Source organism: Aethalodelphis obliquidens, unplaced genomic scaffold (genome assembly GCF_003676395.1).
Source record: "Aethalodelphis obliquidens isolate GAN/ISIS:26980383/991018 unplaced genomic scaffold, ASM367639v1 scaffold12, whole genome shotgun sequence".
NCBI classification, from domain to species: Eukaryota; Metazoa; Chordata; class Mammalia; order Artiodactyla; family Delphinidae; genus Aethalodelphis; species Aethalodelphis obliquidens.
The window spans coordinates 23,196,538-23,219,698 of NW_020837956.1; the positions used below are offsets into that span (position 1 = coordinate 23,196,538).

At 49.5% G+C, this 23,161-nt stretch overlaps 1 protein-coding gene across 2 annotated transcripts in view; it reads left to right on the forward strand.

The window, feature by feature from the left end:
- OTOF (otoferlin) overlaps nt 1-23,161 on the forward strand; it is a 91,007-nt gene that overhangs the window by 13,687 nt on the left and 54,159 nt on the right. For both annotated transcript variants that reach the window (XM_027113631.1, XM_027113632.1), the window contains exons 2-4: nt 2,724-2,782; nt 15,243-15,331; nt 22,908-23,007. In XM_027113631.1, coding sequence (XP_026969432.1) covers nt 2,724-2,782; nt 15,243-15,331; nt 22,908-23,007 — 248 coding nt within the window. The remainder of the gene's footprint in view (nt 1-2,723; nt 2,783-15,242; nt 15,332-22,907; nt 23,008-23,161) is intronic.

The window sequence follows — 23,161 nt, forward strand, 5'->3', positions numbered from 1 at the left end:
TGCTCACACCTTTCGCTGCCTGATGTCCCATTGACTATCTCTCTTCCCCCCAGTGTCTCTGCATTTCTAGATTCCATCCGAACTGCCAGTGTAAATGCCCATGGCTCTATAACACCTTCTTTGATCTGCTAAGTTGAGGTCACTTCTCTTTTTCCTGTGTTCTCAATTTATTTATACTTGTCTTGCATGTCAACGACCAAATTTTGCCTTATGTACTGGCCTTTTACATGCCTGACCTGTCCCCCTTCTGGATCGTAATAAGATTCTTCAGGCAGCGTCCCAATTCTAATTATCTTTGTACAACTGCTGGCCCACCATCCTCCACAGCTAAATGGCTGTGCTGACCCAGCAGGAATAGAAGACCCTTGTGTGTGGGAATGAACGAATGCACACCGGCTCACAGCCCAGTCCCTATACACCAGCCAGTTCTCAAGGTCTGGCTCTAGCAAAGTAAACCGTCTGGAAGAGAGAGCTGTTTGGTGCAGATGGGGACGTTTTGTACCCTTAAGTCACATCACATGAAAGCTAGCACTCCATCCTGCCTTATGAGACGAGAACATCGTTTAGGGGAGTAGTAGCCATATGGATACTGTAAAATGGCAAACAACATACAACTGACTTCGATTAAGCTTTGGACTTGTGGACCCCTCCATTTGGGTATATCTGATGTCATGGCACTTATTACAGCGTGATCACAGAGTCTGCTATTCAAACTCCATTTATCGACTCAAGGAGGACTTTATTTCAGACCAGAGAGCTCAGCTATCCCATGAGCCTCTGAAGGAACGAAGGATGCTGTTCAATTTTCCCCACTTAATCTCCTGCTCAGTCTATCCACAAAAGCCTCTCCACAGCAGGGAACAGGCTATTTCCTTTCTCTCAAGACTTATTCTCAATCTCAGTGGCAACAAAGGTGATTGGATATTGGGATTTTAAACGGTTTTGTCTGAAAGTCATTTAATATGGAACTGAAATGTCAACAAGACTGGTATTGAGTAGAGTAGATGTTAAGTGGAAACGAACTTGAAACGAGAGATGGGGTGAGTAATCCCCACTGATAACTTGGAAGGGGTGACAGAGGTCCCCTGGCTCTGCCCTAATGAATAGAAAAGGACCACTGGAATTATCCCTGCCACTGTTTGTACAAATCCTCCTAAAAAGTGTCTGTCCAAAAATGCTTAAGGACATTCTGTTTTCTTAATAAGTTGTCCTTTCCACCGTTCTGTGCCATTGATTTGATTTTTTTTTCAGCAAACCTTTTTTTTTTTAATATCTAGAGGCAAAATTAGGTCATCCTGTCTGACAATATTCACCACATTTAAATCCCCGGGGCCTGAGGCAATTAGGTTTTACTGCTTTCCAGAACAGAGCCCTGATGTATAAATTTTGCAATGGCTGATTTCACAGTATTTTACATCTTTTCCAACAAGGCTATAGGAAATACACAAGCAGGGGAAGGTTTGAGCTCCAGTGGCTTCATGCATATTTGAACCCTGTAATACCATCTTGGACTGTCCCTCCCTCCCTCCCCTCCGGCTGGGTTGCTCAGTTTCACTCCGGGAAACGCTTGAACACAGCCATATCCAGGCTCATTACCGTTTTCCAGGATGAAAGGGCCTTTGATTATTCAGGCTTTCCTTGGGGAAGCCTCAGTGCACAGATATGCTCACCTGATTCTCAATTTGTATTGCATGTTGCCTGTGGGGAAAATTAGAAGAGGCTCAGGCACCATCCCTCATGCTTTCCTCTCCTCCCCTGGCTGCCTCGGGATTTGTCGTTGAGATTTTTCTTTTTAGTTTTTTGTTTTGTTTTGTTTTGTCCCTGGCTAGTGCTAAAGAATCTTTCTTTCCCATCTGTCTACTCCACATCTGTTTTCTGTGTCTCTAGCTTTCGCTTTATAGCTTCTTCCTCATTATCTTGGTTGCAACCCCTCCCCATGTGCCCCCATCCTCCAAATACACACACACACACACACACACACACACACACACACACACACTCTCTCTCTCTCTCTCTCTCTCTCACACACACCCTTCCTCAGACCATCCACCTGACTCTGGCATCAAACCCCTGGCCGCCTCCTTGTCAGCTTCATACTGAACTAGGACTTGCTTCTAAATTCTAAAACCCAGGCAAGCCCTGGATATCCCTGCACCAACCCTCTTATTATACAGGTGAGGCCACCAAGGCCAGAGGAGAGAAGTGGTTCCCAGGGGGATGGAGCCCCATCACCAAGGAGCATCAGAGGGGACTCACTCCAATGCCTCCCTGGCCAGGCGCTGGTCCTGACAGATCTCCCGGTGTTTCCAGGGGGAGAAGAGCACACCGTACTCCCCCACCCCTCTCCTGGGTCCCCAGCCTGCCCTCCGGTGACAACCCAAACTAACCCTCAGAATGAGACTGAGTTCAACCTGGAGGTAGCCCTTCAGTGAATGGTCCATTGGTTTAGGCTGGTGGGGATTTTTAAAAGCATTCTTTTTTCAATTACAAATGTGAAAATGAAAATGAAAAATGAAAAATGTCGAACTCAAGTGTATACAATAAGAAAATCAAAGCATGCTGCTTTCAGTATCTTCTCAGTCGCCCTGTCCACTGATAACCACGCTTCTAAATGGTTTGAGACCTTTGTCCATTCATATATAAAAGAATTGAATTGGGAGCTATTAAATAAACAGCTTACTGTCCAGGGAGTTCTGACTATAATTTCCTCTTTTCCCCACCAGGGCAATCCTTCTACTCCCGGGTCCTGGAGAACTGTGAGGATGTGGCTGACTTCTCAGAGGTAGGATGCCCTTGGGGCAGCACAAGCCCAGAGGGGAACCAGCAACTCCCCGCCTGCTGGGGGTGTGCTGCTCCCACACCCTGGGGGGAAGCCTGCCCAGAGCTCCTTGCTTCCTGGGAGGAGGCAGTGGTGGGAGCTGGGGAGGAGGCTTCCTGTCCCCTCCACCCAGGACCCCTCTCGGGGACCTCTGTAGAGGAGAGCCCCGTGCAGAGCGTCTGGCACAGAGAAGGGCCAGCTGGGCCCATCCAACAGGCCTGGAGGGGCTTCCCTGTTCCCTGGGCACATGGAGGGCCAGGCTAACCCACCTTCCAACAAATACAGTCGCACACGGACCTCACCCCTTCCTCTCCAAGAGCTAGTGGGCTACCTCTTCCACTGTGGCTCCGCAGGAAGCTTTTCTGTTCTTTCGAAACTCAGGCTCAGAGGGTTGAGAAAATCATTTGCCTCCGTTCATGGCACGTCGTCTCATTGGTCCCTACAAGGTCTCCTCTCGTTTTTCAGTATGTAGGTAGGGATGGACGGATGCACGCATTCTCTTTTATCTCCATATTCTTTCCCTCCATATACAACCATTCTAATGTGTTTAACGTGTGTATCTTTTGATTTCCCGTGTGTTCTTACAAAATTGGTATTGTTATCTCATAAGCGTATAATTTATGTTTACCTGCATGGTGTCATGTGAAATATTTCCTTTTGTTTCAGTGAGCACCATTTTTAAATTCCGTCCATTGCTATGCTAATCTGCTGTTTCTACAGTACTCCATGGGACACATCCAACACACATTAGGTTGACCAGCCATCCTGGGACTTGCCTGAGATTTAGGGGGTTCCTGGGACACAGATTTTCAGGGCTAAAAGCAGAAAAGTCATGGTCAACCCAGGGTGAGTTAATCACCCTACTCATCTCGCCTGTGCATCCACCCCCCATGAGGAACTCCTAGCTTGCCTCCAACTCCCCACCCCCAGAGATGCTATGGATATTCTTATGCATATGCCCCTTGGGCTTGTGTAAGTATTTCTCTGGGATATACGCCAGGGCCAGGAATTGCTAGCTCATAGGCTATGCATACACTTAATTTGACCCAGGACTGTCATGGTTGACACTAGCAGTGCCTGTTTTCCACATCCTCATGTACACCTGGTGTTATACAGCTCTCTGATTCTCATCAGGCTAACAATGGTACCTCATTGTTGTTTTAAAGATACATTTAAAGGTTCCTCTTCTTTAAATTGCCTGTCCATATTCTTGGCCCTTTTTTCCTATTGTTATAGCTGTCTTTTCTTATTGATTTGCAAGAGCTCTTTGTATGTTCTAGATACCCACTCCTTGTTGGTTTAAGATATTGAAATATCCTCTCCCAGTCTACCATCTATCTATTAACTTTGTCCCTGGTGCCCCTCATTGACTAGAAATTCTTAATCCTGGCGTGTTTCCAAGTTTTGTTGAAGAAGTCTATATACTCTCCTTGGTTACAAATATATTTTCCTACATTTTCTGATTTTATAGTTGTATCTTTTATCTTGTATGTGCTTTTTGATAGGGGTCCAGTTTTATTTTTCTCTATAAAGGGAACCATTTTTCCTAACATCAGCTTGCAAAGCAAGCAATCATCTCTTCCATTTATTGTATGTTAAAGTCTATGTGAGTCTTCTATTCTATTCCTTTAGTCTATCTGTCTGTTCTTGAACTTTACCACACTGTGTTAATTAATATGGCTTTTTAAAAATGTCTTAATATCTGATGAGGCAAGTTCTTTACTCTTTTTTTTTTGAAGTTGGCCTATTTGTGGATCTTTCTTCTCCCAGATAAATTTTAAAGTAAGTTTATTAAGTCCTTCCAAAAACCAAATAAATTTTGATTGAATTTAAAAATTAACTTAGGGGCTTCCCTGGTGGTGCAGTGGTTGAGCGTCCGCCTGCCGTTGCAGCGGACACGGGTTTGTGCCCCGGTCCGGGAAGATCCCACATGCCGCGGAGTGGCTGGGCCCATGAGCCATGGCCACTGAGCCTGTGCTTCCGGAGCCTGTGTTCCACAATGGGAGAGGCCACAACAGTGAGAGGCCCGCGTACTGCAAAAAAAAAAAAAAAAAAAATTAACTTAGGAAGATGTCATTTTCTTCATAATATGAAATCATCTATTCCATCCTTTACTAGGATTTTAAAGTTTTCTACATAGAAGTCTTATGTATTCTTGATATTTCCTAGATGCTTTATGGTTTTGTTACTATCATGAATGGTATCTTATTACATTTTTTAGTTGATTATTGCTGGCATAGAGAAATGCTTTCCTTTCCTTTTTAAGTCCCTCTTTTATCTGGCAAACTTGCTGAACTTGATATTGATCCTCTTATTCATTTTAATAGTTTATCTATTGATTCTATGTTTTTATGTATGTGATAATATTATCTACAAAAAGAAATGTTTTATCTCTTCCTTTCCAATCCTATCTCCTTACTTCATTATCTTTCCATAGGGTATTGGCTGTGATCTCTAGTTCTATGTTAAACAGCAATGGTTTTGGTGGGTGTCCTTTCTGCCTTCTCCATATTAAAGAGAATAAATGCATCTAAAGTTTTGTCATCAAAAATAATTGCTGGAATAGGATTTTACTATGTAACTTTGTTTACTAGTTTACTAAGAGTTTTTATTATAAAAGGTTGTTGAACTTTATCAAAAACTTTTTCTGCACCAATTGAGACAACTATAACATATTCCTTTAGTATATTTCATAGCGTATTATTTTTAATACACAGATTCAATTGGCAAATAATTTTATTTAAGATTTTTGCCGCTATGTTCATAAAATTTTCATAATTCAATAATACATAAAATTTTCTGGAACTATACGCATAAGATAGAAATTTACCTTGACATTTTGGAAGAATCAAATGTAAAAACATGTAAGTCTGGACAGTTTGGGGAGGGGAGTTCTTTGACTTCCTTTTCACTTTCTGTGAATCTTCTTGAACCAATTTTGGATTTTTACATTTTTCTAGGCATTTTTACATTTCATCTGGGTTTTCAAATTTAGTAGTGCACATTTGATCATACTGTTTTAAGATTGTTTTAAAATCTTTTCTGTGCCTAAAGTTGTTTCCCCCTTTTTATTCCATATTTCATTTATTTGTATCTTCTCTCTGTTTTTCTTGGTCAGTCTTGTTAAAGATTTGTTTATCTTATTAGTCTTTGTAAAGAACCAGCTTTTGGCTTCATTAATCTCCCCTGTTGTGGTTCTCCATTTCATTGATTTCTGCCCTTTTCTTAATTATTTCCATTCTGTCTGTTTATTTTATTCTACTCTATGGCTCTTTTCCTAACTTCTTGAGTGCTAAGCCTATTATTATTATTATTATTTTTTTTTTTTTTTGCTGTACGCGGGCCTCTCACTGTTGTGGCCTCTCCCATTGCGGAGCACAGGCTCCGGACACGCGGGCTCAGCGGCCATGGCTCACGGGCCCAGCCGCTCTGCGTAAGCCTATTATTTTTAACTTTTCTTGTTTCTTAATAAATGTATTTGAAGCTGTAAATTTTGCTCTATATGCAGTTTTAACTGTATCCTATAAATATTTATATATAATGTTTTCACTATTATTCAGGTTTAAACTTTTCTTACATTCCTTTATGATTTTCTTTTAAACCCAAGAGTTACACAATAACGTTATTTAGTTTCCAAATAAATACATGTATGAAATTATAGCTCCTTATTTTACTCATTTCTAGTTTTATTGCATTATGATCGAAGAACAGAGTCTGTATGGTATTGATCCTTTGGAATTTACTGAGACTTCTATTATGACATAATTCATGGTCATAAATGCTCCCTCTGCTTAAAAGGAATTTGTTTAGTGTGGGGTTCTATCTGTAGCTCTATATAAGCTTGATATTATATAAGCTCAAGCTCATTATTTATATTATTTAATTCTTCAAATGTTCTGTTTATTTTTCTCTGCTTGATCTATCAGTTTCAATAATGACTGTAATAAAATCGACTGCTGCAATGGTTGATTTATGTATTTCTCCCTGCAGTTCTGTCAGTTGTTGCTTGATGTGTTTTGAAACTGTTACTAGTTGCCTTTATGTTCATTATGGCTATATCATTTTGCTTATTTTCCCCTCAACTGGCACTTGATATCCTTCTTTGTCTCTTATGTTGTTTTTTGCATCAATTTCCATTTTGTCAGATATTAAGATTGCTATCTCAGCCAGTTTTGGTTTGTTTGCCTGGTATATCTGTTTCGATCTTTTTAATTTCTTGGTATATCTTTTTTCGTGTTCTTATCTTCAATAATTCCGTTTTTAAAATCAAGTGTGTCTTCTTAGGGCATGGATTATTAGGTCTTGTTTTCTTACCCAATGTGAGAGTCTCTCTGTTTTCATGGATTAGTTTTACCCATTTACCTCTACTGTAATTGCTATTATTATAAGGCTTATTTCTACCACCATCTTATTTTATATTTTCCATTTACTGTACTTTCTGCTTCTTTCTTTTTTTTTTTTTTTTCCTATTTTCCAGCTTTCAGTTGGATAGATTGAGTTTCTTTTGTTAGTTGAAAAGCTATGTATTCTGTTTTTGTTTTCAAGGTAGGTAGTAAGCCTTCCATACTTATGTTTATGTTCTCCTGTTGAGAGCTCAAATAAATAATTATAATTTCTCCTAACGTGACAGGTACCTTAATACTCTCTTGTGCCTCTTTGATTTCCCCACCTCAGCCCACATCCTCATGCTGATATTAACTAGATTAGAATTTTAATTCTAGGTTCTTATGAAGGTGTGTTCCCTTTTTCCTTTATTTGTCCTAGCCTTCTTTGTTCTTTTTAAAGACAACAATAGTCTTTTCCAAGATACTTAATCACCTTTACTTCTCATATCTCTTGAAGCATCTCTTGGAATTGTTTTTCTTCTTATTTGAGTACCTCCTCCAAAAGTTTTTTTTTTTTTAATTTTTTTTTTTTTTTAAACCCCACATTTGTTTATTTTATTTTATTTTTTGGCTGTCTTGGGTCTTCGTTTCCGTGCAAGGGCTTTCTCTAGTTGTGGCAAGTGGGGGCCACTCTTCATCGCGGTGCGCGGGCCTCTCACTGTCGCGGCCTCTCTTGTTGCGGAGCACAGGCTCCAGACGCGCAGGCTCAGTAGTTGTGGCTCACGGGCCTAGTTGCTCCACAGCATGTGGGATCTTCCCAGACCAGGACTCGAACCCGTGTCCTCTGCATTAGCAGGCAGATTCTCAACCACTGCGCCACTAGGGAAGCCCCAAAAGTATTTTTCATTTGAATTTTTATGTAGCAATCCTTCTAAAGCTTTGTAAATCTGAGAATGTGTTTCTTATTTCTTCAAATTTGAATGAGAGTTTCATCAGTTATAAAATTCTAAGCTCGAAGTTCTTGCCTTCACAACTTCAAATATAAGTCCTTTATCTTTGATATTCTTAAATTTTATTATAATGTGTCTAATTGTGGGTTTCCTGATCTTTCCTTTTTTGCACTATTTTGTGAGCTCTTTCAAATCTAAGGCCTTTCATCTTTCATTTATTATAGAAAATTCTATCTCCATTATTTTTTTCAAACATTCAGTTTTTATATTGTTCTTGCCTCTGCAACTCCTATGATCAGATGTCAGTACTACTTCTAGCTGCCATTTCTTACCTTTCTGGTTTTTGTTGATTAATCCTTTGCTGCTGTCTTCTGAGGGAGCTCTTCAAATTGATCTTCCAATTTACTAATTTGTTCTTTTTTCTTATGATTCCTTGAACTTGTTTTATATTTTGCTGACACATAGTTTTATGGTCCATTCGTTCTAATGATCCTGTTCCAGTTGGTGTATACAGTTCAGTCTGTTGTCTTTTTTTTTTTTAGGAGAGATACTCTCCCAGTCTCTTTACTTTGCCCTGTTTGAGCTCCCCTGGTATCAGCTACTCTGTCTGGTAATGAGTACTGAGCAACCATCAAAGGCTGCTATGTCAACCTCTAGGGGCTGAAGGGCACCAGGAGGGCCCAGTCACCACAGAAACAGAGTCAGGGTCTCATCTCTAAGCCTTAAAGGCGAGACATGGTTGACAGAAAGCAGTCGAGAATTTTAACAAACTAGCTCTGGGGGTTCAATGAGAGAAAGTATGAGGCAGTTGGTTTATCAGCATCTATTTTTATTAAACCTCATCCCAGTAGGGTTTTTGTCACAGTTTTATCAGTAAAGGAGCAGGCAACCATTGCCCCAAGGTAGTGCCAGGGAGTGATGAGAGCAGAACTTGCAAAGATTTCCTCCAACCTGTTCTCCCACTGCTGCTTCCATTCACCCCTCCCCCACACGCTGAGCCGCCGCCACACTCCCCAGCTCACGTCAGTTCACACAGCCTTTGGTCCCCTGGGTTTCTCATCCCTGCTTGCATGTTTGTTTGTTACTTCCTAGAATCCATATTCCCCTCTTGCTTCTGTAGTTCCTACGGGGTTGACTTTGGGGTGAGAGGCAGCAGAGTCCTAAGTCACCATCTTGGCACAAAGCCACAGCTCTGCTTGACCCCAGAAGAGCTTACCCCAACTTTCCTGGCCTTGCCCCTCATGTCTGGCTCCGTCTGGCTGGAAAGGGCCTCATGACAGCCTGTTCCCTCTGAGGCTAGCATTTAGCTGACCAGCCTCCAGCGGCCACTGAGAACTGCTGTCTTCTCATTCTGGGCCCATCCCACACGGTACAGCTGTGTCCGTAGGACCAGAGCTGTAGGCACAGGGGAGCAAGGCCTCAACCTTCTCACCTGGGCTCAGGCCACCACTGACCATCACAGCCCCCAGGCTGTACCCTCCCCGGCGAGAGTTCTGTTCTTGCCTCCTCCGCCTCCTGGCTGTACGACTTCCAGCCTCAGTTTCTAAGCCGCAGCTACCACACTTGTCAAATGGGGCAGGCGATGGGTATGAAGTCTCTTTGTAAAACCGTGAACAAAATGAGAGATTGTCGTGACGATGGAACCATTGCGGTACTAAGCCTGGCGTCTCAGCCTCAGATGAGCCCCACCGCACAACCTGCCTTTTCCTTCCCCTCCGCACCACCTCCTCAGTCAGGGCCCCGAGCTGGAGGGCCTGCCTGGGTGACGATGCAGGCCGCCTGGCTCAATCGCTCAGCCCTGCCTCCCTGGGCGGCTGCCCCCAGTCAGCCAGGTGCAGCATCGACTCCCTGCTTCTCACCAAGTATCCCAGGGGACATGTCCACCCAGACCTCCAGCCCGTGAGCAACCTGATGCCCCTTGTAAGGGCACTGCCACTCTTTTCCATTAACTGCACCCTGGGACACCTGAGCCATGGGTATACATGACATTCCAAGTTAATCACCGTGTCCTTCCCCTTCCCAGGGCCGCCCAGCACGGGGCAGGGGGAGAGTCAGTCCTGCCGCCCCGAGCACGGGACCACGTTCTGAGCACCTGGTGTGTGCCAGGCCCAGGTAGAGATGCCCCAGAGGGAGAGGCAGGTGCAACAATACACAAGGATCCCTGCAGGAACTTGGGCACAGGGAGCCTTCGGGTCTGTGCAGAGAGACCAGGAAGGGGTGGAAGCCAGGGAGTTATGAGCAAAAGCACATGCCAGGATCGGAGAGCAGCCGTGAGGCGGGGAGAAGTAGCTCCCAGCCGGGGAAATTTATACACACACGGGCACTTGGTGGAATGGGGCAAGGATGCTAAGTGACCTGCAGTGCTCAGGCCCTCCCACGGGACACGGACTTGCCTGTCACTTGCCCTCTGGGCAGCCCCGTGGGAAGATAATGGCAGCAGATTCCCACAGCAGCACCATGCTGCATCCTGAGCAAGGCCTCCTCCATCCAGTCTCCACAGCAGCTACAGCGATGAAACTCGGGCTCAGAGACCACGTATCCTTCCCAAGGTGACAGCTGTAACTGGAAAAGCCAGGGTTCTTAGATACTAAGGCCCCTCTGGATGCAGCAGTAGAGAGCTGCTTGGCCTGACCCCCGCCACTCCTGCAAGGCCTTGCCGGGGTCTCTCCACACCCCTGTCTCCATTTCTCCTTCTAAGAAGCAGCTAGCAACCTGGCTGCCACTGGTCAGCAGGGTACACCCCACAAAGCAGTGGAGGCAACCGTCCCACCTCCTGCTCAGGAAGGGCCCGGGGAACTCTCCAAAGACAGCCTGGAACTGCACCCGTACTTATACCTGTCTCCCCAGCCTCGGGTGGACAAGTCCTAAACTTTCCCGGTTGGCTCCTGAAAGAACCAGCCTGTCAGTGTTTCCAGAATAAGCTTGGAAAAGAAACCTCAGGTGCCCCTTACAAAACCTCCAGAGGTCTCCTAGCTTCCCAGCAAGTCTCTTTTCTCACCCTTACTGTGCCCAGGGCCTTTGGGAACCAGCTCAGTGAGGTACAAAGCACATTGGCCTGGGAGTCACGAGACCTGGGCTACGGTCCCCGCTGAGCTGCTAATGAGCTCTGCGCCCTTGGGTTGGCCACTCAACCTCTCCAGGCCTCAGATTCCCCTTCTGAAAAATGGGGTCAGACTCCTTGCTCTGTCTGCCTCACAGAAATGTTGCATGGCTGAAAATGAAATAAAAGACATGAAAACAAACGTCTCTCCCTCCTCTACTCAGACAAGGATGGGAGGGGCCGCTGCAGGCACAGCGGAGGAACCTGAGGCGGTGGGGGGTGGACATGGCAGAAAGACAGAGCTCTGCACAACCATGGTGGAAACAGAGCCTGGACCTGGTATCTCCTCTCCCAGAGGCTGGAACCTGAGATCCTGCATTTAACCTACAACTATGGAGAAGCTAAAGAGAGAGAGAGACAGAGACGAGAGAGACAGAGACGAGAGAGACAGCCTTCGTGCCAGGCCAGCAGCCAGCCGAGGCCCCTGGTGGTGGGGTGGGGACATGGCCACACCCAGCCTACTTCAAGCCAGCTTGGTTTGGCCTTAACCAGGCTCTTGTGGACCAGACCTCCCAGCAGAGGCCGGAATAACAATAGTAATTGTAGGAATAAGGGCAGCTGCGCGGTACTGAGTGCTTGGTACACGGCAGGACGGGCTGAGAGCTTACACAAGCCTCATAACTCACTGCAACGCACTGGGTGGGCAACACCCCAGGCAATGAGTAGCGCATCAGGGTTTGAACCCTAGTCTAATTCCAGAGCCTATGGCCACTTGCAAAGCGGACAGGGCTCAGTCCTGCCCTCAAGGGGCTCAGTCCAGTGGGGAGATGGACCCAGAACAGGAAACATGGACTATGGGCCTTCTGGGCCCAGAGGAGGGAGAGGTCATCAGCCTGGGCGGTAGAGGGTCAGAGCTCATCTTCCCACTTCACTTGTACCTGGAAGACATGGGCTGTCAGGAACATACCTGTGTGGCTCATGAATGGCCTGGCACCCAGCACAGGGCTCAGGGAAATATTGCTGAGTGAAAGAATGAACAAAGGAAAAAACCCAGTTTGAGTCTTGGGTCTCTAACTTCCCAAGACAATCTCTTTCCATTGCACCCTAAAGCTTTGCAACACATCCTAAAATTTTCCCCCCCAAATTTAGAGGGCTGTCTCTTTAAGGACATTGCCTTGCTGATTTAGGATGGTTTCAACCCCAGCTGATGAAGCCCAGGATAACCCAGGTCATTCTCCAGCCTGCATCAGGGAAACCTTTCCGTGGAGTCCTAGATAGCTGGGGCTGATAGGATGCAGAACTCCGCCACCCCGGCCAGCACCTGCCAGGTCACGGCAAAGCTTAGAGCTGGTGAACTGGGTCACAGCTCCACACTCCCGGTGCTCCTGAGAGCCACTTCGGACAGAGGTCCTCTTCCCTCCCTCTGCCCCTAATGCTTCCCACCTTACTCTGTCAATGTTCCTCTTCCAGGCTGCAATTTCAGGTCTGTGCCTGTCTTCAGTACTACCCAGAGAGTAGCTCCGGAGACACCCCCCTGCCTCCCCACGCAGAGCCCGACACACAGGAAGTGCCCAGCAAACATAGGAGGTGCTCAGCAAACGTGTGCTCCTGCGTGGGGCTTGCTGGCTCATGACAACTTGAGTAGCTATCTTTGGCTCAGCTACTACCTGAGTCCCCCGGCATGTTTGGAGGCTGACACAGGGTGGGATCCTAGATGATGTGCGGGCTCCCTTGGCCCGATCGCTAGGCCACTGATTTCAGGGCATCTCCAGAGGCAGAGGACACAACCCTCAGCTGCTGTGGCCGCAGGAAGAGAATCATGCTGGTGCTGCCTCAGGCTGGAGAGAGGCTCTCTGTCCCCAGCAGCCCCCTGCAATCCCGGCAGTGTCCATCCCCAAGGCTGCCAGACCTTGCCCCGGCTCCTGGAAATAACAGCAACGCAGTAGAATTCCCTGTAATAAAGCGCCATGTTGATCAGGCTCTTACTTGCGCCGGGTTCTGTGCGGGCACTTCCCCAGCCTCGCGATAACCCCAAGAAGCGGTACTGTGACGTCACCCTCGCTTTGCAGAGGAGGAGGAGCTTGTGGAGAGGGCAATCAGCTCGGCCTCGCCCTCAGGCCAGCAAGGAGCAGCACTGCAGGCGAGGCAACCACCTGAGGCCGATTTGCTGAGTGCCTACCATGTGGCAGGCCCTGTGCTGGGTGCAGGGTGACCCAAGTAAGCGAGACAAGACTGGGCCTGTCGGCTCTGCTCAGGCTCCGAACTGCTGAGTGGGACAGGCAAGCTCTCCCAGGAGTTCGGGGGACAGCGGGAAGGGAGGGGGCTGGTATGTGGAGAGGCAAGGGCCGGGCAGGGAGCCAGCTCTGCCCCTGATGACAGGCCTCCCTGACATGCGGCTGACTCCTAGAGAGAGGCACAGCTAGCACGGGGGACTGTCACAGTCATCTAGGGCTGCGTAACAAACCACCCCAAAGCTCACTGACAAATTATCAACATTTTCGTGTTTATCATGCTTCTGTGGGTTGGCTGGGTTCCACCGAGGCTTCTTCCTGGAAATGCTAAATGTGCTCCCTCAGCTGAAAACCTTCTGAAAGGGCGCCCCCGGTGGGCTTCCTCTGGAGTCTCATCCCCAGTCAGGGCCCCCCCAGGTGCCCCTCCCAGCCCTTGCTGACTCCCCTCCTCTCTGCTCAACAAACTGGTCCTCGACGGTGACCTTCTTAGCCTGTCAGCCCTGGTGACCCAGTAAACTGCACCCCGACCACCGGGCAAGTCAGGGCCTGGCGATGGGCAAGAAGAGCCCGCAAGCCGCTTCCCTCTCTGGGCCCCTTTTCCTCGAAAGGACTTCATGTTTCCCAGTTCCTTTGTGTTCACCTAACTGTGTCACTCTTCAACACCGCCCTCCTCTAACTGTGCCATTTCCACAGCTCCTTTTTCTCCTACTCCTTCCCTCCTTCAAGTGCCAAAACCCCATGCACAGACCCTCATGTGGCTCAAACACCCCCTTCCCCTTGGTTCTAAGAAAACCAAAATCTTGGTGCCCCCCCCAGACCCGCCTCCCTCTGCATGGTGGCTAATGAGTTCGCCCTTCGCATGCTAGTTTATTTCCCTTCAGCCCGATAATGGCAACTTCATTAAGAAAACCATACCCTTGCTGAGCTGGAGACCTCCAGATGGCAGGAACAGAGCAGCTTAATGGGGCCTGTGGGCGGCCAGGCTGCCTCCCAGGCTCGCCTCTCCGCCTTCTTCCTTCTGTGTCCAAGGCCTCCAAAGTCCCCCCCGCTACCATGCCCCTCTCAAAGCCCTCTCCCTCCCCACCCCAGGCCCCCCTCCCTCCTCTGCTTCTTCCTCCCTCACCTGCCCACTCCAGCTGACCGTGGTGGTGTCAGGGTCCTCCCTGGGCCTTGGCCAGCCCCAGAGAGAGGGAACATGAAGGCCATGACAGGCCCTGCCCACACTCGGCCGTGATCTGCCAGGCTGGCTCGGTGCTCCCCCAGCCCCCAAGTCCTCCCTGGAGGATGAAGAATTGCTCTGAAGCAGCACGCTTGCCGGGTGGGCCCTCAGAAGCCTGCCCAGCACCTGCTGGGCCACTAAAAACAGCGTCCTGTTACTTCCCTGAACCCTAGTTCCTCTGTCTCTAGAACGGAGACCACGTTACCAGCCTCTTGGGTGGTTGTAAAGACTAAAGGAATTAAGGCATCTAAAGCATTCAGACCCACGTAATGGAAAGTTCAGGCCCACCAATGGCAGCTGGCATTACTGTTACTGTTGTTATTATGTACGACTAGCCTCTTGTGCGTTCTGAATTTGGTGATAGAAATGAAACTTAAAAAGTCACTGCCTCCCTCCTGCTCTGTCAAATCCCCCTTGTTGAGCATCTCTCAGCGGCATCTTGAGCAGACCCCAGAGCTTTCTGGTTATTTTCAGTTATTCAGAGTCAGGTCCAGCAGGGTTTATTGCTCCACCCCGGCACCCAGTTTCCATCTGGTCTTCCAATTCCTGTGAAACATTGGGCTGATGTGAGGGGCTATCTTACCAGGGGTCTCCCTCCCACTCCCCACACCCCTCCCTGTCATTTCCACCCAAGGCCACAGCTGTTCCTCTCTCCCCAGACCTTCCGGTGGCAGGTGGCCAGCAGCATCGACAGCAACGAGATGCTCGAGATTCAGATCTTCAACTACAGCAAAGTCTTCAGCAACAAGTAAGTGAGGGGTGGGGCACGAGAGGCGGGGCCCCGAGGGGTGGGGCGCCTGCCCTGCTCCTTGGGCTGCCCCCTCCTTTGAGTTTAAAAGGGGACCTGCACTGGGGCCTGGATTGACCTTCAAAGACCCGCCCCCACCCACCCCCCAAACCCCTGCTCCCTCATGTCCTCAGAGTCTCCCAGCCCTCCCAGTCCTTGTTGGCCACGTTCACTCTCACTGTCCCCAGTCCCGTCACAGCTTCCTGTCCCCTTCCTCAAGTTTTCCCCCTTACACAATGCTGGGCAACAGTTACCCATCAGAGAAAGTGATAATACCCTCCAACAGACCATCTATCTGTAGCCTTGAGAGTGAACTTGTCACACCTGTGGAGGACTGGAAACTCCGAGGCAGTTTGGTTCAGTGGTTTAGGAGTCAGGAGAGCCTGCTCTCAGATCCCAGCTCAGTCATCTACTGTGTGACTCTGCCCAGGTTGCATGACCTCTCTGAGTTCAATGTTTGCATGTGTAAAGAGGATAAGTACTTACCTCAAAGGGAAGCTGTGAGAATTAAATGAGATAGATGTTCATTCATTCATTCAGTCCCCATGTTTACTAAGTGCCTACTGTGACCCAGTTCACCGGCGAGGTTTCCACCTTCATGGAGCTTACAGTCTGCAATGGAGCCCATCCACCTCCTTTTGCTGAACCACTACCAGGGGTTCAGCAAAAGTAGTTCCCATCCTTCTCTCTGGGTGACAAGCAAAATTCAGAATCATTTGAACAGTCTGGAATGGTGGCTAAATATAGTACATGTAAGTTCCTGTCTTGGATTCGAAAGCCAATTTTCTTATACAAGCTAGAGGGGGTCATGGCTGAACCATGACACATCTGAAATGGTGCGCGGGTTTTATTCACTGAGAGCTCAGTATGACTCAACAGTGGGAGAAGACCTCAAATGAATGAAAAGCTGACCTACCCCTAGGTCATGTTAGTAGGAGAGCCAGCAGAGCAGGAGAGGTGAGGGGCAAGGGTTCCACTGTCCCCATGCTGCTTGGACAGAGCACGAGTAGGCACTGCCTTGTGGTTGCCAGGGGGAAGGGACTTTAAATCTTGCCTCATGACAAGGGGATGAGAGCCTAGAGGAGAAAATCACAGAAGACACGTTCATCCATCCATCCATCCTTGGTCCATCCTTTCAGTCACTCATCAAACATTCACTGAGAAACACTCTATACCAGGCAGACACTGTGCTAGTCATTGGAGATACTAAGATGAGGGATTAGGGCACCATGTCTGTCCCCTAAGAAGGTTTTCTGCCATGTGAAAGAGGAAAGATGTGTGCCTAGAAGCAGGATCAGGGCAGGGCTGCATTGCTGGTGGACAGCAGACAGATGAAAGATGGCCAGAGCTCTCCAACCAATGAGCTGTCACGGGGAGAGGGTTAGCAGACAGTGGACCATGATGCCGTAGAGGGGATCTTGGAGTCAGGAAGGGCCAAACCACGTGACCTCCAAGGATTCTGTGGCTTTTATCGGGAGCCAGAGAGATCTCAGCTGGGTATGGGATGTGGGCATTCCAGGCCCACTGGCAGGGAGGCCTATCAGGGCATCCCATCATTCAGGCAGCTGCCTCTGGCACCCACAAGAAAGGTTGGTGAGACACCCCACCAGGGGCCCCCAAGATGAAGCAGGACCTTCTTCCCTGGGATGAGAGATGGGGTAACCTGTGAGAACAGGAGAAACAGGCACAGGCACAGCAAGGTGGATGTGGGGGAAGAAGCAGAATCGGAAGCTGAGGGCTGGGAGGAGCTCCAGGCATCCCAACAGGACCCACGGTAGACAGCAGAGCACCGGGGAGCCTCAGAGCTCAGCCAGGGCAACCCTCGCTGTGCAGATGGGGAAAGTGAGCCTCGGAGAGGTTGCTGAGGCCACAGGGGTAGATGGCAGTAGGGGGGTGGCTAGGATACTGGTCTCCTTCCTCCCCTTCCTAAACCTCAAACTCCCAGAAACCAGGCTATGTGAACAGTGATGGTGGAAACCCAGGATGTGGAAGAGATTGCTGAACCATTTAAATGAAAGCTGCCGGACCAATCCCTAAAATGCTTGAAAACATCAAAACTCTTGCTATAAACAAATCAGAAGTATCTGGTAAATTGTTTAGGGAATCAACTACTGTAACAGTGAGTATGCTGGAATATAAGGCTTCGATGAGTCGTTCTAAACACCAGCAAGAAGGAGACAGAAGTGGGGAGTCCCTACTCTGATTCTCCTTTCTCTCTCCCGGCCCTCCATGCCCCCACCCAGGAAAAGGCAGGAAACCCCACAAGGGGAGGCCTGGACCTGGTGGAAGTGGGTCCTGCTGTTTCCTTGGAAGCCTGGAGAAGGTCCAGGGCACTGTTGGCTGCAGAGCTGGGGTGGGGAGGACTGGTGGTTTCGTGGACAACGCAGGGCCCACCTGACACAGGCCAGCTCGGGGGGGTCGGAAAGGGAAGGCAGGTGCTTGGAGTCAGGTGGGCCTCAGTCTCCCACCCTGGAGTCTGGGCTCTATTTCCCAGAGCCAAAGAAAAGGGCCACCTAGTGCTTGCCCTCTGTCCCCACCGTGGCCCAGCTCAGTCACCAGGCTCCTTCTGATGGGGCAGCTGAGCCTCTGGGGAGCCTCTGGGGGTTGCACCGGGCACAGCAACCAGCAAAGCCACACTCGCTGCTCGGGACAGTGGCCGGCACCCAGCGGGCCCCCCTTACTTTGTGGAATGAGTGAATGAGTAAATGTCAGGAGGAGAGGGCGTACAGGGTAGGAGGATCTGGGCACAGGAATTCGAGTGGCCCTTCTTCTCTGAAGAGCTCAGGGCTCTCCAGGAACCCAGTCACATGACTGGTACATTTGGGGAAACTGAGGTAAAGGAGGCTGGCGTGAGATTTAGAACCTGTGGGCCTGATCCCACCACCACCCACCACAGAGAAAGGGACTTATTCTAGAAGCAGAGGGCAGCATGGAAGCTGACCCCTCACCCAGGCCAGGAGACTCCAGGTCTGCTCCGCCCACCTTGAATGAGGTCCTTTTACAAGAGCCTTGGGCTTCCCTGTGAGGACGTGGTGTTGGGTCCAGAGGATCTTGTGCCACCCCCTCTGCCTGTCCAGAACCCTGGAGGGGGGCTGGTCTGACCCAGGCACCAGTCTCCTGGGACTCCTGAATAATTCAGGAGCCAGGAGAGCAGTGGAGGCCTGGTGAGGCCTCAGGCACTTGACACCAGCTCCCAGGGGAAAGCAATGAATTATTGACAGACCCTGGTGTCTGGTTGCAACTCTACTGTGGTCAGTCTGTGGGCCCCCCTCGCTGCTGGCTAACTACCCGAGAATCCTGCCCCTGCTCAGCCTTCCCAGCCGCTCCGTGGGGGCCAGCCCAGCCTCCAGAATCGGGGGTTGCCATCCGGAGGGCCCACCTCCCAGGCAGCTCCTCCACGCTGACCCACTGAGCTTCCAGCCAGGCTGGACAAAGGGCAGCTGGGATCGGGGCAGGAGGTGGTCTCCGGGGTCACCAGGCAGGCCAGACCCAAGGCTTCCCTTCCTGCACCAGCTCCTTCCCCAGAGAACATCCATGGCAGGGGGTTGAGGGGCAACGCTCTGTGGAAGCAGCATGCGGGCACTTGTTTTGAAGTTGTGTTCTCATAGCGAGCGCCCTGGTTTTGCTTAGACGGTACGTTACAGATGTGCAAAAAGGGTAAAGTTTTATAAAAAATGTTTTTCTTTATTTTTTTAAAGTTTTTATTGGAGTACAATTGATTTACAATGTTGTGTTAGTTTCTGGTGTACAGCAAAGTGAGTCAGTTTTATATATATACATATAGCCACTCTTTTTTTTTCTTAGATTCTTTTCCCATATAGGCCACTACAGAGTACTGAGTAGAGTTCCCTGTGCCATACAGTAGGTTCTTATTCGTTATATACTTTATACATAGTAGTGTATGTGTCAGTCCCAATCCGCCAATTTATCCCTCCCCCCACCTTATCCCCTGGTAACCATAAGTTTGTTTTCTACATCCATGACTCTACTTCTCTTTTGTAAATGAGTTCATTTGTACCCTTTTTTTTTAGATTCCACGTGTAAGCAATATCATGTGATATCTGTCCTTCTGTGTCTGACTTACTTCACGCAGTATGACAATCTCTAGGTCCATCCATGTTGCTGCAGATGGCATTATTTTGTCCTTTTCATGGCTGAGTAATATTCCATTGTATAGATGTACCACATCTTCTTTATCCACTCCTCTGGTGACGGATGTGTCCTTTATCCTTAACATAAGACTGAGATCACATCCGTTGTCCATTTCAAAGAACACTATTTTTTATTTTTGTTTGGGGGAAGCAGCGGGTAACTATTAAGAGTTAAAGCCCCACAAGCCACCCCCTGTGGGTATGGTGAATTCAGTCCTCTGGCCTTGCTAGCTCCCAGGATCCCAGCCACATCTTCTGGGCCGCAGGCTTGCTCTGGCTCTGTGAGGCTGCGCATCTGCCCCCAGAGCCCACCCTGTGCAGGAGACCAGTGTGTATGGGCCCTCCAGACGGCAAACACCGCCCCACCCCATGCCCCACTGTGACATGTGACATCTGAGTGTGGCGGTATTAGAGGACTTTCACTTGAGCGTACTCACCACCACCCAGTGAAGCAAGTGGTATCACCTCCTTTGGGGAGGTGGAAAAACAGCAAGGCTCAGAGAGGTTGGAGAACCAGCCCAAGTCACACAGCTGCCAGGTGGTAGAAACCCTGTTAGACCCTGCCGGGCAAACCCACCTCTGTCTGACTCCAGAGCCCAGGCTCTTTCTGCTGTCTACATTGCCTCCCATTAGGGATGGCATTTCGTCTGTGTGTGAACAGGGCTTGGACCAGGGCATGAGGAGAGGGGAATTTGCCAGAAGGTGGATCTCAGCTTACTGTGTGATTGAAGCAGAGGTGGATGGGTGAGCAGTGAGAGCAGCCGGGGTGTAGTGAGGTCCCCGTCACCGGGCGTCTAGCAGGATCTGGGAGTGTGTGTCAGGGAGGAGGTTTAAGGGACTTCTCCTTTTTTTTTTTTTTTTTTATTTAACATCTTTATTGCAGTATAATTGCTTTACAATGGTGTGTTAGTTTCTGCTTTATAACAAAGTGAATCAGCTATACTAAGGGACTTCTCCTTGACGGAATGCTGGGCAAGCTTTCCTCTTAGGTCCCTCGCAAGTCTAAAGGTCTGAGAACTTGTTTAAGCCTGGAAGGTGCCAGAGCCTTCTTTGAGCACTTGTGGGGGAATAGCTCCATCCTGCCCCCTGGGGGTGTCTTGTCACACTGCAGCATCTCTACTGATCCCTGGGTGTCTTCTAGGGAAAGTTGTGCCTGCGTACCCAGCGCTCAGCAGGTGCTCAACAGGCCCTAGTGGAGCTAAAAGGGCCTGAAGTTCCAGTCAGCAAGGGGCAGTGGTAGAACAGGGATTCTCAAAGTGTGCTCCCCGAGCACCATCGTAAGCATCACCCGGACACTTGTCAGAAATAGCCATTCTGGGGCCCCACCTCGCCTGCTGAGTCAGACCCCCTGGGGCGGGGCCGGCTCCCAAGAGCAGATGGTACACATCTCTCCCAACTCGGTGCTCAGTGGCTTCACATTGGGAGCTTGAAATTGGCCTTGGTGGGGGTATTTACACCATGGAAATGAGCAAAAGCTGCAGGTCAGGATTGCCCTTCCCCTCCCCCAGCCAGTTGTTAACAGTTACCAGCACAGTGGTGGGGGGGGAGGGGTCCCAGTCATCTGTGATTTAGCAGGTCCTCCCAATGATTCTGTTCATGCTGAAGTTTAGAACCACAGATTTAGACTGTAAAGAGATGAGGCTGCAAAAAAGCCAGTGTATACGTTCATGCCTAGAGTCTACTGTTAGAAGGGCTACACAGGACAGAAGCTAAGAGCCCACCACCCTCATTTTATAAAGACAAAGTTGAGACCCAGGGGCAGCGGCTCTAGGTCTCCTGACCCCAGCCCGTCACTTCAGCCCAGGCTGGGGAGAGGGCAGGATGCAGCGGGGGAGGCAGCTTCCAAGGGGCTAGTCTGAGAAGAGCCTGGAAGCCAAGGTAGGCTTTAGAGTGGAGGGATGGTATGAACAGTTTCACCCATAGGGAGGATGGGGCGAGCTGACAGATGGAGCTCTGCACCCCGGAGAGAAGCATTCATTCACTGTGGCTGCTCCCAGCACTCTCTCCCCTCACACAGACGGGAGGCTTTTTTAAAACAGCGTCTCCCTCCATGGCCCTCAGGAGGATGCAGACATCAGACATGTCCGGTAAAGTCAGAATCCATCTGATACCTCACCTCATCCGGAGTGGCCCTTAAATTAACTGCATCCCTTCCTGCTTTCTATAAGCCAAGGACAGCACCAGATGATCCCAAGGTCCCCTCCTGTCTCACACCCTGTGAATGCCCCCCTCTGCTTTTGTCCCTTCAACCAGAAGTGGTGTGTATGTTTTAATCTACCCCATGCAGAATCACCGTGTGAGAACATCTCTCTGAGTACCTGTTCTCTCCTAGAGCAATAACCTTCAAACCATGGGATGAAATGGCATGCAGGTTAACTCAGTCAGCATTTATGGGGCCCCCACTGTTGTTCATTAATTCAGCCAGTAGATTTTGAGATCTCCTGTGAGCCAGAAATATCAAATAGAGTCTGGAAATAGGAAACATCTGCTTCCCTGGAAAGGCTCACGCTATAACGTCACCCCCTTGATAGCGACCAGACAGCTCCTGGAGTGCTGACTATGTACTAGGCGCTCTGCTAAGAACTTGGCACAGAGGATCTCTGTTAGTCCTCTAAACAGAAACTCTGTGAAGCAGGGTTTATTAGCTCATCTTAGGAGAAATCTGGGACTGAGAGCCCAGGTCAGCTGCCCAGGAAGCAGGTAACCCTCTAGTAAGTGTCCGAGCTGGGTTTCCAATCCCGTCTCTCCGACTCCAGGTCTGTGCTCATCACAACACTGCCCTGCTGATCCCCTCTAGGCAGCTGGGTGGATGGGAATCCCACAGTCAGATGGGTTCTTGCCCCAAGGAGCTTGCAGAATGCAGGTGTGTGTGGGCATCACTACTGACTCAACAGAGGACGAACGAGCCAGTGGTGCCGGTGAGGGGTAGAGACCTTGGTAGTGATTAGGGAGGTGGAAGGGGGAAGAGCTATCTATGTGTCCAGGAGCCTCTGGTCCTTCCCCACAGCCTCCGTGCTGGGCATCTGGAAGCTGCTCCGCAGGGGCTCAGCAACCCCAATCGCCTGTACCCAAGGAGCACGAGGCTCCGCCAGCACACACTGTCTGTGGACATCCCCCCAGCTACTCACTGCCCTCAAGCTCTCCCAGGGAAATGGCCGTCATACGTACAACCACACACAGTTGTTGGGGGTCACAGACCCTCCTGGACATGCCACCCTGGCCAGCCCCAGCTCCTGGGCCACCCTCTCCAACCCCAGCCTGGAGCCTGAGCCAGCCCTCTCGTCCCCTTGCCAGCCAGTCACAGCCTCTCGGGATGTCAGCCTTGCTCCTCTTTCTGGCCTCTTCATGTGAAACCATGAAGACCACGCCCCCTCTGCCATTCACAGGCTGATCGGGACCTTCCGCATGGTGCTGCAGAAGGTGGTGGAGGAGAAGCACGTGGAGGTGACCGACATGCTGATTGACGACAACAATGCGATCATTCAGGTGAGGGCGCCCAGAGAGTCCCTGGACCTGCCTATTACGGGTCACCTGGGGGCCTGCTGGCCTCCCTGCCCCTGCACATAGCGTGGCCTGGGGAGCACTCCTTGTGGGCGGGGAGGTGAGGTGGGAGGAGGAGACTCAGGTCAGACTGTGCTGG